The 16,874-nt window shown below is 44.3% G+C and overlaps 1 protein-coding gene across 9 annotated transcripts in view; it reads left to right on the forward strand.

Moving 5' to 3' along the window:
* pknox2 (pbx/knotted 1 homeobox 2) overlaps positions 1-16,874 on the forward strand; it is a 439,080-nt gene that overhangs the window by 291,111 nt on the left and 131,095 nt on the right. For 7 of the 9 annotated variants that reach the window (XM_060847102.1, XM_060847099.1, XM_060847107.1 and 4 more), the window contains one exon: positions 8,681-8,789. The exons of the other annotated variants lie outside the window; for them this stretch is intronic. In XM_060847102.1, the coding sequence (XP_060703085.1) occupies positions 8,703-8,789 (87 nt within the window). In that variant the 5' untranslated portion in view covers positions 8,681-8,702. The remainder of the gene's footprint in view (positions 1-8,680; positions 8,790-16,874) is intronic. 9 annotated transcript variants of the gene reach the window in all.

The following is a 16,874-nucleotide window of genomic DNA, read 5'->3' on the forward strand; positions in this document are numbered from 1 at the left end:
AAGCCCTAGCCACAGACTTTGTTATGTAATTCACCAGGACTCTGGCCCCAGTATGATTCAGGTGGAACCCGTCCCATCTGAGCAGCTCTCTCCTTCCCCACTGTCGGTGTCAATGTCCCCTGAATTCAAATCTGTTTCTCCCACACCAATCTTTTAGCCACCTCTTTAATATTGTTCACCCTGTGCCTGTTTGCTCATACCTCAGATAGTATTCCAGAAATTATCTTTTTGATTCTGCCTTTTAATGTAGCCACTAGCTGCTCATATCCCCTCAGCAGAATCCCTTTCTGCTTTCTACCTATATCATTGGTAATTATGTGGACCACGATTACAGGATCTTTGCCTTCTGCCCCACGTTCCTCTGCAGCCCAGATGAGTTATACTGAACCTAGGCTCCAGGCAGGCTCACAGCCTTCAGGACTGTCAATCCTGGTCACAAAGAACAGTTTCTATTCCCCTGACTGTAATATCCCTGATTGCAACTGCATTTCTCTTTCCTGTGCCCTCTTCAGTGGCTCTCTGTACCATGGTGCTATGCTCAGTTTGCTCATCTTCCCTTAAGCCCCCACTCTTGCCCACTCAGGGAGCAAGAGTCTCAAATCTGTTAGACAAGCTCAATGGCTGTGACTCCTTCAGCACTACATCCTGCATCTCTCTGCCTGCCTCACTCATTACACCCTCCAGTCCCTGACCACTGACCGAATCTGAGGTAATATAGGAACACGGGATTTAGGAGTAGGAGTAGGCAATTCAACCCTTGGATCCTGCTCTGCCATTTAAGATGATTGTGGCTGATCTTGTCTTAGTCTCAACTCTACTTTCCTGCCTGGTTCCCATAGACCTTTATCCTGCTTTTCTTCGGAAATATATCTATTTCTTTCTTGAATCTGTTAATTGATTCTGCCTCCACTGCACTCTGGGGCAGTGTGTTCCACAGACTCACGACCCTCTGAGAAAAGTAGCTTCTCCTCATCCTAGTTTTGAACCGACCTCCTCTCACTCTATATCTATGACCTCTTGTTCAAGACTGTCCCACAAGAGAAAACATCTGTTCAACATCCACCTTATCAATCCCCTTTAGCATTTTATATACCTCAGTCAGATCTCCCTCCCTTATTCTTCTGAATTCCAGTGAGTACAAGCCCAAGCTATTCAACCGTTCCTCATACACAGCCCTTTCATCCCTGGAATCAGTCTGGTGAATCTCCTCTGAACTGCCTGCAGTGCCACCACATCCTTCCTCAAGTAAGGGGACTGAAACTGGATACAAAAGGTAGTCAATCTAAGGGGTGTGATGCCTCCTGAAACACTGCATCCAGGTAACTTTCCCCTTCTTGATTATTTGAAGCTCAGACTCCAGTTTATTATCATTGGGTCAGAGTTTCTCAGCAACGCCTGCTACAGATGTGATCAGTACAAGCCACTAGTGGGGTCCACCAGCTTCCACATCATGCAATTACAACATATCACCTGGCTTGGCACCCCTATTTTAATTACTTAATTCTTAATTTAATATTTTTAAAATTTGTGATGGTCTTGTGGCCTGTAAATATTTTTGTTGATTTATCTTCAATGTAACCTATCATTGATAGTCAACTTAATAGCTGTCACCAACAAATGAACTTCTGTTTTAGTTGTAATGCCGCTCGTCTGTGCAGCTCCCTTGATCCTGGGCTTCAGTTTATGCTGTTTTAACTTAAACTTTCAAATTATAAGCCAAAAAATCCAAGCAAAATTGGGCCTCTTCCCCTCTGCACCAAATTCCCACACGGCCTCCAAATTCCCCAAACTTTAGACTCACTCAGGCTGCTTTACTCTGAATGTGATTCCTCTTTCCTGACCATGTGTAGTTTCAAACCCTCTGAAGAATCTTCATTTGTTGGATTTTTTAAATATATTGGGTTAGAAAGGAAACCTATATACATGTAAGAATTTCCTTCCATTTTCTGTTTTATCTACTTCCTGTCTAATTAATATGAAGGTAGTTGAAATCATTCATTAGTGTTATAATGGGCGGCACGGTGGCACAGTGGTTAGCACTGCTGCCTCACAGCGCCTGAGACCCGGGTTCAGTTCCCGACTCAGGCGACTGACTGTGTGGAGTTTACACGTTCTCCCCCTGTCTGCGTGGGTTTCCTCCGGGTGCTCTGGTTTCCTCCCACAGTCCAAAGATGTGCAGGTCAGGTGAATTGGCCACGCTAAATTGCCCGTAGTGTTAGGTAAGGGGTAAATGTATGGGTGGGTTGCGCTTCGGCGGGTCGGTGTGGACTTGTTGGGCTGAAGGGCTGTTTCCACACTGTAAGTAATCTAATCTGATCTAATATGTTTTTTCTTCAGTTTCCTTAATTTTTCCTAACATACTTTCTCCACCTCCCTTCCACTAGCTGGTGCTGTATCAAGTATATCAGTTATTGATCCTTTATTCACATAGAATCTATTTTCATTGTGCATTTTTGCCTTGTATTTTTGTCATATTTTACTTAATTGAAATAATCTGATTATTTCTAGTTATATTAAGTAGTTAAATTAGTTAAGATTTAATTTTTAAAAATTCATTCATTGGACTTAGGCATCACTGGCTGGTGCAACATTTATTGCCAGTCCCTAGTTGCCCTTGAGAAGGTGGTGGGTGAGCTGTCTTCTTGAACTGCTGCAGCCCACGTGCTGTAGGTTGACCCACAATGCAGTTAGAGACGGAATTTCAGGTTTTTGATGCAATGACACTGAGGGAATAGTGATATAAGTCAGGATGGTGAGTGACTTGGTGGGGAACCTTCAGATGGTGGTGTACCCATATATCTACTGCCCTTGTCCTTCCAGGTGGAATAGTTGTGGGTTTGGAAGGTACTGTCTAAGGAGCTTTGGTTAATTCCTGCAGTGCATCTTCTAGAGTGTGCATACTGCTGCTACTGATCATTGGTGGTAGAAGGATTGAATGTTTATTGACGTGGTGCAAATCATGTGGGCCAAGCTTCTCAAGTGTTAAATGAGCTGAACTTATCTGGGCATTGGAGGAGTTTTCCTTGTAGATGGCGGACAAGCTTTGGGGAGTCAGGGGGTGAGTTACACAATTCCTGGCCTCTAACCTACACTTGTAGCGACAGTATTTGTAGGGCTCTTCTAACATACTTTCTGGTCAGCGGTAGCCCTCAGGTTGTTGACATGGGATTCAGTAATGGTAATACCATTGAGCGTCAATGCGTAATGTTATGTTTCTCTCTTATTGGAGATTGTTATTACTGGCACTTGTGTGGTGTGAATATTAACTTGCCCCTTGTCAGCCCAAACCTGGATATTGTCCAGGTCTTGTTGCAATTGGACATGGACTGCCCCAGTGTCAGAAGAGTCAGGAATGGTGCCAAACATTGTGCTATTCAATGTACAGCTTACACATTTCTGGTTCTTGTTTAAATGACCTGCCTTCGTTTAGAGAGTGAAATAGAACCCAGTCACCTACCTGCTTGCTTCAGCCTTTAAGGTTTGCTTTTTTCACTTCCTCTTCCTGAGCACTTCCTGTTTGGTTTGAAAAAACAACACCTCATCCCTCGCTGCATCCAATTCACTCACTCCAATTCCTCAAGTGAACTGGTAAGGCAGTACTTGTTGAACTGCACTTCATGTTACTTGCAGAGAGATGATTCACATCACAGGCTTTGAGAATTCCTTCTGTTCTGTAACCCTTCTATGATACTGTGGCAGGCAGTGAAATATTGAGCATGTGAACTTCGAAAGTCGTTGAGAAGGTTTATGCAGCCAAATATGATGTTAAAATAATTGCATTTGTAGGTACAGCTAATTTTGAAACATTTAAATTCTGTGACTTTTACCTCATCAAATAAGATTGAATAAATCTTGTTAAATTGTGCACTGGCAGCGAAAAAAGAATTGATACCTTGCTGTTTTATTGTTAACAATCCAGCTGGCTCGTATTATTCTTTAGGGAACAGAGTTGGCATTCTATTCTGTCTGGCCTCGATGTGACTCTAACTCCACATCATGTAGTTGACGTTTAATATCCTCAAAGCAACCAGGCATGGGTTGCAGTAAATATTCTTCCTCACTCCTGCCAAGCACAAAGAATAGAAGCAGTACAGTAGGCGGTGTCAGGTCCCACTGTCATCTCTCTGTCTTTCCTGCTGTCCATGATTCTTGACTCTTAAGGCTCTGCTTACTCTGTTGAAACAGTTATTGTAGTTGGGGTTAACTTTCAGAGATCAGCCTGTTGATTTGTGTTTACCTTGCAGTATAACTGCTTCATGAGCTGTCTAACAGCAATAAACACAGTCCCGAGGGTCAACAAAACCATACTTGAGGTCATCCAGAACAAACTAGGCAGCACCTTGATTGGCACCACATCCACAAATATTCACTCCCTCCACCACTGATGCTCAGAGGCAGCGGTGTGTACTGTCTACAATATGAATTACAGTAACTTGCCGAGATTTCATCACTAGAATCTTTCAAAGCCACGACCTCTACCTTCAGGAAGGATGAAGATAGCAGGTACACGGGAACCCCAGCACCATCAAGTTCCCCATCAAACCCCATCCTAACTTGGGATTATATCGCCATTCCCTCATTGTTGTTAAGTCAAAATCTCGGCATTTCCATCTGAAAGTCACTGTAGGAGGCCCCATGTGGAAATGAACTGCAGTGGTTCAAACATTTACTCACCGCCACCTTTTCAAGGGCAATTAGAGAAATGCTGCCCTTCTAGTAATGTCTACAGTCTATTTATGATTTTTTTTAAACTAGTGGTTTAGTTCCAACACGACCAAGTCTTGTGGGGTTGTAGGATTTAGGTGAGTTTGTAAACACCAAATGCGGTGCCACAAAACTAATTTAAAGGCTTTGTGATGTACTGTACAACAACCCCCACACACAAAGAAAGGTCATTGGCACGGATACTGCTGGTGTTCTCAGAGATGGGCTAAGGAAAGATATAAGGAGTTGAGCACATTGCTATTGCCACTATCATGCACAGCCACCCATCAGCAATAACAATAATGGTCTCCATCAGGTAGAGAAGGCTAGGAGCTTAGAATCCTAAAATCCCTGTAATGTGGAAAGAGGCTATTCAGCCTTTCAAGTTTGCTATGACCAAGTGAAGAGCATCTCACCCAGACCCACCATACCCCTGTAATCCTCATTTCCCCTGGCCAATACATCTAACCCGCATATCTTTGGACTGCGGGAGAAAACCAGAGGAAACTCACGTGGACTTGGGGAGAATGTGCAAACTCCACACAAGACTGGAATCGAACCCAGGTCCCCGGTGCTGTAAGGCATCAGTGCTCACCACTTGCTGCCCATAACTTCAAAATAGATGTTTAACATTGCAGGGATTAATTATAGAGATATTGTTCAATTGGTAAAAAAAAATTTAAGCCCATTCTTGAAAAAAGCTGAGGAAAAGTGGGCGTTTTTCTTCTGCAGTGGATTGACAGGCCCAACTCCCTCAGAGGATACTGGAGAATAGCACACACACCTGCACTCCATTGCCTGAGCCTCATCCCAACCCAGGGGAATCAGCCTCACATAGAGACCCTTGACATGCCTGAGACATCTGAACCGAAATGCTCCTAGGGTCATCTAACTGGACCTCCAGAGTAAATAGGCTCCATTCCAGCTGTGGAATAGGGGAATTCAGTGTGACACAGGATGATGTAGTGAAAGGGAAAAGTGTACGTGGGGGTTCCGGCTGACAATATTCTGTAAGTAGTTAATACTTTCTTCACAAACACTTTGTTTTTCACTTTTCACATGATTGTCCCTGTCTCTGTAGGGCCTAGATGCTTCATTGCAGCCTGCACCATTACTCCTTGTGCAGTAACAAGATGCAATGATTGGGAGTCTGCAATAAGCATCAGGTAAATCATGTGGGAAGAAGGAAACAATGCAAGTACTTGGTAATGGGTCACTCCAACATCTTTAGAACCCCCTGCCCACCCACTTCAATACTGCCCACCGCTCAGCTGTCTGTGTACAGGAGTGTACATTTCACAGGGTTCCTCGGCACCAATGGTGCCAGGGAGGAGCAACACACAGACTGTTGATGCTGCAGGATAGCCAGGGATTAGGGACACTGCTTGCTGTTGTGGTTCTGCTCGCCGAGCTGGAAGTTTTTGCTGCAAACGTTTCGTTCCCTGGCTAGGGAACATCATCAGTGCTGTTGGAGCCTCGTGTGAAGCGCTGCTTTGATGTTTCTTCCGGTATTTATAAATACTGGAAGAAACATCAAAGCAGCGCTTCACATGAGGCTCCAACAGCACTGATGATGTTCCCTAGCCAGGGAACGAAACGTTTGCAGCAAAAACTTCCAGCTCGGCGAGCAGAACCACAACAACGGATACCCGAGCTACAAATCTTCAATCAGATTTTAAACACTGCTTGCTGGCTGTTACAAATCAACCATGTGTTTGTGGCCATTGTTATCCCCCTGTGAATACCCAGCAACTGGTTTAAGATGCAGTCACCACCCTCGCATATCAGCCCACTTACCCTGCCCTTAGCAAGTACATTTATGGTCACCTTCCTCAAAGTCCAGTTTGCCAATACTTCACAATTGAAATGACAAGCAGTCTTCTGCCACTGGCTTTCATCCTCAGCATTGATATATTACTGAGACCCTCAACATTGCCCTCTCCTTCCTAAGTCCCTGTTCCACAAGCTTCTCACTTCCTCAGGTCATCGCCTAAGCCATGAACATGTGTCTACTCTAACTACCTATCCCGGTTGAACCCCCATTCAACCTCCCCACACCCCCTTTAATCTCCGTGAGCGAGGGCAATGGGGAGAATGTGGAACCCACCGCCAAGGCTCTTGCCCTGTCAGCACTGGCCCAGACCTGCCTGTGTCCCTAAACCGTGTCCCCATCCAGGATGGATCACCCCCCCCCCCCCAATAGAGACAAAGGACTCGCCATGTCCCACTCCCTAGACCATAGAAGCAAGGACCGCCTATGCAAAGTCACCCTTGTTGAATGCTTGACGGTGGCTGGAACCTGGGATTGAGATGGGAGACAACCTTTGACTTACTGCCATGGACTGCTGGGACTTCACTGCGGACACTCCCTGAAGATTCTCAGAGATATCCCATTGCCGTGTTAGTGTGAACACTGCTGCCATGTGGTACTGGTGCTCGACTGACATGATGCACTGACACACCACTAGATGTATGCTCTTTTACAGATGGCCAACGGCCTAGTCACGTGGCTAGGCCAATCGCCTCTGCCAGATGAGGCACCTTAGCTGTGAGTATTCCGTAGGTACTGGGTGAATGCCACTTAGAGAGCAAAGAAGCAGTCCTGGTAGGAAGCCTGATGCGTGCCATCTCTGAGCAGTAGCGGTACCCAATGCAGATGTGCACTGCTGATGTGTAGTAGAGATGCAAGGGAAGTGGCAGTGGCATCCTAAATGCCAAGTGCCCATATCCCATAGTGGGAAGATCCATGGGGCAAGTGCTTCTCCAGCATGCCCTACTCTACAGTTTGGCCAACGGCAAAAAATTAAGGTTGTCCAGTGAATGCAGCAAGCTGGTCCTGCCAAGCACCCCCTCTGGTTTCCAGGTCAGGTTTTCCCGATGCCTCGGTTGGTAAGATCGCAGCCAGAATTTTTATGAAGCAAGTTGGGTGATCAAGGAACTCTAACGAATGCTAATCGCCATCAGTTGGCAACTCAACACTGTCTTGCATGAATCTCATTACACTACTTTGGGAAAGCATTGGAGATGGGGCAAGCTGACCTCGAGGTGGAGATGCTCAAAGTGAGGACTTTGTTGATTTTAACTGACATTGTCGATGGGCCTGTCTCAATCGGCTGATGACTGGGTGCTGCTTTACAGGAGTTTTACCCTGGAAAAGTGTAGTGATTGTAATGAGGTCAGCTCAGTGGACCTCATAGAATAGGAGATGCCTGATTGGGGTTGTTAACCTGGTCCCATCAGGGAGCTTTGGCTGACATATATAAACAAGAGGGTCAGACATCCTGTTCAGAGCAGGCTCTGAAGGAGTTAAATCAGTGTCAAGGACCCTCCATGTGTAAGTAAAGCGTGGTGAGATACTGGCCTCTGTGGGGTTATTTCAGAAAGTGTGGGTATGGGTATCTGCATTTGGAATTCTGGACAGGACTCAAGAGGAGGAAGAGTAAACAAATGTGTTAGTGAATAAATATCTGTGAACGGGAGTGAATGTCAGGAAAGGATCTAGTAATCACCATCGAGTACATGCTGTCGTGTCTGACATTCCATACTGCTGCCTGAGAGGCTAGTCCCGAGATTGATGCAGAATGTTTTCCCTCTTCTCTCTCTGTCTCTCTTTTGCACCAGATGCTCACTAAGGATAGTGCACTTAACTGAGGGCTCAGCAGTTGATTCTGGCTTCCTTTAATTCCCCTACTTGATCTTTTTATTATGGTCACATACTTGAATAGTAAACTCTGCTGCAGAGTTGAAGCAGCCCTGGCAGTTCCTTCACCTTTTTGACTGACAGGATTGATGCAGTTTTGTTGTTATTGGAAGGTCTCAATAACCTCTCAGCAGTAAGTGGTGATAAATCATGAGCAATTCACTCTGGGAACCAGTCCCTTCAGTGCCTTTCGCTGTCTAAATTACCCTTCTTTTACTGAGTGCTCCTTACTGATGTGCTGAGCCGCTGTAAGAACCCTCTCTGTTGTTTCCCTAGGTCCTAGATGTGAAGCAATCCCATGATGCAACATGTGTCCCCTGCATCATCACTGACCATGATGGCAACCCAGAGTGTACCCCCTCCAACATACCAAGAGAGCCAACAGGTGGGTTTGTGGTAACTCAAGGAGCATTGCAGAACCTTTACAGTTTCACCATGAGAATGCTTGTTGGGATTCTGAGATTGAGAGCCCTGAAATTAATTTTAAAATTTGACTCACATCCACATGTTGTTCAGTGCTGTCATTTGGAAGTGTAGGAAGAAAACGTTTCCAGCTCCACACAGAACTGACTTAATAGCCTGCAGTGCAGGTAAACCTGAACTCACTCCAAGGATAATTTCCGTTGGTTTTCTGCCCAGTGGAATTCAAAGTTATTAAAAAATATATAATTTTGTAAGGTATTTCAGGCTTTGGGGCTTTGTTCAGGACTCGCTCTGCTTTTTATATTAAAAAAGCCCCTTCATTCTTGCCATAGGTCATGGTATATACTTGACCAATCATTAAGGTTTTTCCCAAAAATCATGCTTTTACACGTACTCTGTGTATAAGTCGACCGCTTCCCCCCCCCATCACCCTTCCTTTATAGCCACAGCATTTTATAATCAATTAGCTTCAATTTTTCACCTCATGAAATACGTTTTTTTTTAGTTACCAATGACTTATAACTGGACACAAGGGATGAAACAGGTGATACAGGCTGTGTCTCAAAGACTCTGGCTCAGAGCAGATTGTATGCACAAGGACTAACAGTGGGAAATGAGCTACCCAACAAAACAAAAGTACAAACAGAAATCCCAAAATGTAATGCAGTGGGAATCTGGCTTCAAGCTAAAATGCACAATGTGTGCTAAGTCGGCGATTAGTTAGGGGTTTGGGCGTTAATGCAATACTGGTGCAGAAATACAAGAAGGAATCTGCTCTCAAGAAGGTGCCCAACATGCTGGTATCAAAAGAACATTGACCAGCCATGGGCCAGAACTTGGTGAGCAGATACTGGAATTAATCCTCGAAAACAGGCAAAATGGTTACACGTCACCAGAAATGCACTGTATCTTAGGATATGATTTGGAGGTGCTGTCGTTGGACAGGGGTGTACAAAGTGAAAAATCACACAACATCAGGTTATAGTCCAACAGGTTTATTTGGAAGCACTAGCTTTTGGAGCGTTGCTCCTTCATCAGGTGGTTGTGGAGTATAAGACTATCGGATCATATGATCGTATACTCCACAACCACCTGATGAAGGAGCAGCGCTCCGAAAACTAGGGCCTCCAAATAAACCTGTTGGACTTTAACTTGGTGTTGTGTGATTTTTAACTTTATCCCAGGATACCTAGGCTTCTTTTTGTATTGGGCTCAGGTTTTGAAGGGGACAGGGGTGTATCAGAGACATATAGCCTTTCAACTTAAATTTTTCCTCCTCTTCCAGCCCTCTATGGGGAGTGGGAAGAGGGCATTTGTGGGTGACATGTCTTGCTCTCTCAGAGCTCACACACTTTTTCACAGTTTCATCCCTCTATCTCTGTCCTTCTCACTCATTCATGCACACGCAGTGTCACTCTCTTTTTCTCTCTCTCTCACTCCCTCACCTAATCAATCTCTCTCTCTCTCTCTCTGTGTCACTGTTTCTCTCCCTTCAATATGTTCTCCCTCTGCCTCTAGTTTCCCACCTTCCTGCCTGTTGTGTGAGACCAGGCCTAGCATGTGAAGAACAATGTCTCACCGGCCACCAGGATGCTCAGAATCTGCTCACCACCTCTTTCCCTCAGTCCCCCAGCAGGCACCCTGACCCTAGGGGCTACCCTGAGCCTAGCAGCACTCCCATCTTTAGTGACTTGTTTACTATTCCTGGTATCCAGGCCTCGGGATGAGTAAAGATAGAAACTTTCGCACAGCTTGCTGTACTTCCAATCAGAGACTATTTTGTTTCTTCATTTGCTGCTTGAATGGTTTACCAGTGAGCTTAAAGCTGTAGTCAGCAAACATGGGAGAGATATGACCTCTGATAGTTGCAACCTCTCCTTCCAGATTATTCCATGCACAATCTGTAATTTGATTCCTTGTCATGAGCTGAATAGGACCCTACGATGGACTGCATTCTGACCCAGGAGCTTCTTGTGAAATAAGCCTGCTACACGTTCATTCACATGGACAAATCAAGCCTTAAGCACATCAGAAAAAAAACCCTCAAAGCAATAGTTATTTAATATAGATATTTTGGTGAACTAAAATGTCTGGAAATTGCAGAAAATTAAAGCTGCTACCAAAAGAGTTTCCAGCGGATTAATCATCAGACAGTAGTGGAAACAGAAGTAACCATTGTGTCACATTGGTTATGTACGTGGCACTGCCATGAATCTCAGCAACTGAATTGTGCCATGGAAATGTTTGAAGACAGTTCCAGTGTAAACCACAGGACCCGAGAAGACCAGGTTCATGACCTGCATAGTTGACAGAAACCAAAGGCAAATTCAAACGTAAAAGCATTCAGAAATTGAAGGACTGTGCAAAACATTTTCTACATGGTCTTTGACAAAGTGGATGGATGAGGGTAGTGGGAAGTTCTGGATCAAGACTGAGAGGACTAGGCATTCCAGTGTCCTACACAAAGAATGCAGTTATTAGTGTGGGATATGCTTAGATCCTAGATAGTTCTAATCAACCCATTCAGAGATATTGTTATGTTACCTCTTGAGCAGGTGGGACTTGAATCCAGGCCTCCAGAGGTAGGGGCACAACACCACAAGAGCCCTACATATGCTTTAGTCCTAGGATGCACCTGGGAAGAACTTACACAAAATTGCAGAGGGTCTAACATTTGTAATTTAACTTTGGATGTGTTCTTCAAAAACCATTCAAGTGTTGTGTTTGCGTTTTGTGAAGTTTTATCATCCAATCATAGGATATAAGTGTGCAAAGGTGTCATCAGATGGCTCAATGATTGGGGAGAATCTAAGTGAAAGAATGGAGGGGGGAGTGCTTGTTGGAGGCTGGTTCTGAAACTGGAAGTTTCCCGTCTGAACCAGAGTGAACTCCTTACGGTGAGGCCAGAGGCAAAATAATTCAGCATGAGCTCTTTGCATTGGATGCTATTGACAGTGAATCCAGTGAATCATGGGTTGTAAAATGTGTGCTTTGTGACTAAAGGAATCTTTGCAGATATTTTGCTAATTAACCTGTTCAGGAATGTTGTTACATGCCACCAGAGCAAGTTAGATTTGAACCTAGGTCTCTAACTGCACCATGAGAGCACCAAGGGAATATTTGAGGACGTAATGAACTTAACTGTGTCACATGAATGCAATATAAATTACAGGTGTTACATCATTATTTCCACATTTCAAAATGGCGATATCCCACAGCGATAGTTCGCAATGTATTCTTGGCATTTAACACAATCCCCTTTTTGGGAAACTTTTTTGAAGCTGAAAGACTTGACTGCCTTTGATCTAAACTATATGATTTGCTGAAATTGTTTTCTGTGAGCTGTAGAACCTAATTTAAATGTTCACTACGTGCAAAGTCTTCAAATATTAAACTGAAAATAGAGTGCAGGGTTTAGCAACACAGCCACACAGCATTAGGCCAGTCTGGTCTGTCCATGTGTCAATAAGAATCATCCGGAATATTCTCGCTGTCTTACCATTATCTTCTGTAATTTTAATATTCTTCTATTTAAAATGATTAAAAGAAATTGAATTGCTATAAATAACTGTCAGGAACAAAACTATTTTGTTGTCAATGGAAATTGAGAAAATTCTCCCTTGATGAGTGTAATGCCTAGCACAGAGGAAGATAGTTGTTGGATTTCAGTTATCTTGGCTCCAGGACATCTCTGCAGGATTTCCTCAGCATATTGGGTAATTTGACTCCTGTCTCCTAAACTCCTGTCCACCATCTTCAAGGCACAGGTCAGGAGTGTATTGCCCACTTACCTAGATGGGTGCAGCTCCGACAACATTCGAAGCTCCACTACATCCAGGACAATTGACTGGCAACCCAATCACAACCATCAATATTCACTTCCTCTGCCACTGACACACAGTGGCAGCACTGTATACTATCTACAAGATACACTGTCAAAGCACACCAAGGCTTCTTCAGTAGCACCTTCCAAATCTGTGACTGTTCCCACCTAGAAGAATATGGGGAGCTGATACATGGTAGCTCCAACACCTAAAAGGTCCCCCCCCAAGCTACTCACCAACAAGAACTGAAAGTACATCCTCGTTCCTGCACTGTCACCATGCTAAAATCCTGGGCCTGTCTCCCTGACAGCACTATGGGTATACCTGCACACTCAGAACTGCAGTAGTTTAAGAAGGTTGCTCGCAACCATCTTTTCCTGGCCAGCTAGAGGTTGGCAACAAATGCTATTCTTGTCATTCCAACCTCTATCCCAAGAATAACCTTTTATTATAAAATGAAGTAATGCAGTTATTGGAAATCTGAAATACAATCAAAAATTGCAGTAACAACTCAGCAGCTCAGGTAGTATATGTGCTACAGATGGGAGCAGCCTTGCTTTGCATGACAGAAACTGTGTCTCAATTTGTCTTTTTGCCAAAGAGTGTATTTAAGAGATGTTACTATATTAGAGCAGTTAATTAGTAATAGGCATTTTATCTATTATTCATTTAAGGTTTCCAATTAATTCCTTTTTCTTTGCATTATATTTTAACTATCGTGTTTAAATAATGTTGTTTTGCTTAACGTTGACTAGTTTGACCAATCACATCGCATCTGGAATACGCATTTCAGATCGACCTTTAAAATAAAAATTCCAGAGGAACCTCGATTATCCGACATTTGATTATGTGAATATCAGATTATCTGGCAAGATCACAATGTCCCGAGCTCTGTTAAAATATGTTACCGCATTTGATTATCTGGAATTTGATTAACAGAATGAAATACTCCCAGCCTGTGTCCTTCGGATAATCGAGATTCCTCTGTAGTTAGGGTCTAGGCTATGTTCTTAATATATTTTGAGGGGGGTCTGGGCTGGTCCATAACATTACTACCACCCCAGCAGAAATCTGCTGACTTGGCAGAGACCAGGTATCGAAGTTTGTGCGAAGATTTGTAGCTCGGGTACTCGTTGTTGTGGTTCTATTCGCCGAGCTGGAAGTTTTTGTTGCAAACATTTCGTCCCCTGGCTAGGTGACATCATCAGTGCTTTGGAGCCTCCTGCGAAGCGCTTCTTTGATGTTTCTTCCGGTATTTATAGTGGTCTGTCCTTGCCATTTCCGGTTGTCAGTTTCAGCTGTCCGCTGTCGTGGTTGGTATATTGGGTCCAGGTCGATGAGTTTGTTGATGGAGTTTGTGGATGAATGCCATGCCTCTAGGAATTCCCTGGCTGTTTTCTGTCTGGCTTGCCCTATGATAGTAGTGTTGTCCCAGTCGAATTCATGTTGCTTGTTGTCTGCGTGTGTGGCTACTAGGGATAGCTGGTCGTGTCGTTTCGTGGCTAGTTGATGTTCATGTATGTGGATTGTTAGCTGTCTTCCTGTTTGTCCTATATAGCATTTTGTGCAGTCCTTGCATGGTATTTTGTATACTACATTAGTTTTGCTCATGTTGGGTATCGGGTCCTTCGTTCTAGTAAGTTGTTGTCTGAGCGTGGTTGTTGGTTTGTGTGCCGTTATGAGTCCTAAGGGTCGCAGTAGTCTGGCTGTCAGTTCTGAAACGCTCTTGATGTATGGTAGTGTGGCTAGTCCTTTTGGTTGTGGCATGTCCTTGTTCCGTGGTCTTTCTCTTAGGCATCTGTTGCCCTACTATCATAGGGCAAGCCAGACAGAAAACAGCCAGGGAATTCTTAGAGGCATGGCATTCATCCACAAACTCCATCAACAAACACATCGACCTGGACCCAATATACCAACCACTACAGCGGACAGCTGAAACTGACAACCGGAAGCGGCAAGGACAGACCACTATAAATACCAGAAGAAACATCAAAGAAGCGCTTCGCAGGAGGCTCCAAAGCACTGATGATGTCGCCTAGCCAGGGGACGAAACGTTTGCAACAAAAACTTCCAGCAGCAGTTGTGGAAGCAAGGTCATTGGGTCCACAACAACCAGGTATCGAACCTGGGACATTTTTGATCCATGTGCCGCCCTGGACACTGAGGCTGCCACCTTAGATGCCCCAGGAGCTGGCACGAGCTTACATTTAACATGATAACATGGAAGATGCTGATTTATCTTGTCAGAGCTTCGCTGTACATATTGAGATAAATAGATTCATCAAGCACCCACTCATTAACAATCTGCTGCAGGTCCGATCTGCCCAATGATCAGGGGAATGAAAATAAATTATAATGTCTTAAATTAAGCTTCTTTGTTCTTTGCACATAAATTCTGTCCTTGAGGATTTGTGGCAGAGAGATTTATAACACGCAGAGACTGTCAGTCATTTCGACAGGCTTGATAACAGGATGACTAAGCTTCTATAGTGGTCCCTGGGGAGGCTGGTGTCTGTAGTAGGTGAGCACAAGGGGACCAAATAAAACCTAAAAACCTGTGGAGATTTAAAAGCTGGAAGTACAAAGGAATGCAGAATGGGGTTAGTTGAGTGTGAAGAGCCCAATTTAATTCACACTGAAGCAGGGATTAAGAATTTATGGCTTTTGAAAGAGCTGATAATGGACCAAGCAACCTTATCCTTGTTGCTCCCTTGAGAAACAAATTGACTGTTTAATAAAATAGGATTGAGATCAAAATCCAGCAAGAGTCCTCTAGGGCAATATGGGAGGGGGAGGGAGAGAAGCTTTTCCTTCGTCTCAGGTAACACAACAGCTTTCCTTTCCATTGCTCACCAAATCGTGCATGCTAGTGCCTGCTCTGTCACACAGGCTGTTTGTTGGGTGACAGTTTGTTCAGCTCCATAAGTGTTCCAGAAGGCAGACAGCTCAGTCCTGGGATGGAGGGGCTTGTGGTGGTGCGATCTCTGGTCTTGGAAAGGCACGGATGAGGTGGGACTGGGTCCTCGATCTTGGGAATGAGGTGACATGACATTTCAAAACTTCATTCCTGGCACATGAGATCTGTGGGCAGGCGCAGCATTTATGGCCCAGTCCCTAATTGCCCTTCAAAAGGTAATCCCACAAGAAGTTGGTGTCTAGAATATAGAACATAAAACAGTACAGCACAGAACAGGCCCTTCAGCCCACAATGTTGTGCCGACCACTGATCCTCATGTTGCACCCTCAAATTTCTGTGACCATATGCATGTCCAGCAGTCTCTTAAATGTCCCCAATGACCTTGCTTCCACAACTACTGCTGGCAACGCATTCCATGCTCTCACAACTCTGTGTAAAGAATCCGCCTCTGACATCCCCTCTATACTTTCCTCCAACCAGCTTAAAACTATGACCCCTCGTGTTAGTCATTTCTGCCCTGAAAAATAGTCTCTGGCTATCGACTCTATCTATGCCTCTTGTATACCTCAATTAGGTCCCCTCTCCTCCTCCTTTTCTCCAATGAAAAATGTCCGAGCTCAGTCAACCTCTCCTCATAAGATAAGCCCTCCAGTCCAGGCAGCATCCTGGTAAACCTCCTCTGAACCCTCTCCAAAGCATCCACATCTTTCCTATAATAGGGCAACCAGAACTGGACGCAGTATTCCAAGTGCGGTCTAACCAAAGTTTTATAGAGCTGCAACAAGATCTCACGACTCTTAAACTCAATCCCCCTGTTAATGAAAGCCAAAACACCAAATGCTTTCTTAACAACCCTGTTCACTTGAGTGGCCATTTTAAGGGACCTATGTACTGCATACCAAGATCCCTCTGTTCCTCCACACTGCCAAGAATCCTATCCTTAATCCTGTTGTCAGCTTTCAAATTCGACCTTCCAAAATGCATCACCTTGCATTTATCCAGGTGTCTTGGAGGTAAGCCATGGGGCCAAATACAAACTAAAATGTGGGGACTTAACCACTAGAAAGGAATGCAGAGTGCAAATATTTAAGTATTAAACAGGTTAATAAGCTGCTTCTTTAAGCTGTTGCAGTCCTTGTAGTGCAGGTTGAGTTGACCATCAGTGGCCTGCAATAATCTTATTGAATGACAGAGCAGGCTGGAAGGAGCAAATGACCCACTGCTGCTCCTAACTTTATGTGTGGTAATGAATTTTGCAAGCTGATTCAGGGCCAATGAATATTCCCAAGTCAGAATTTGAAAATGT

This window comes from Hemiscyllium ocellatum, chromosome 29, assembly GCF_020745735.1.
Source record: "Hemiscyllium ocellatum isolate sHemOce1 chromosome 29, sHemOce1.pat.X.cur, whole genome shotgun sequence".
Taxonomy (NCBI): Eukaryota; Metazoa; Chordata; class Chondrichthyes; order Orectolobiformes; family Hemiscylliidae; genus Hemiscyllium; species Hemiscyllium ocellatum.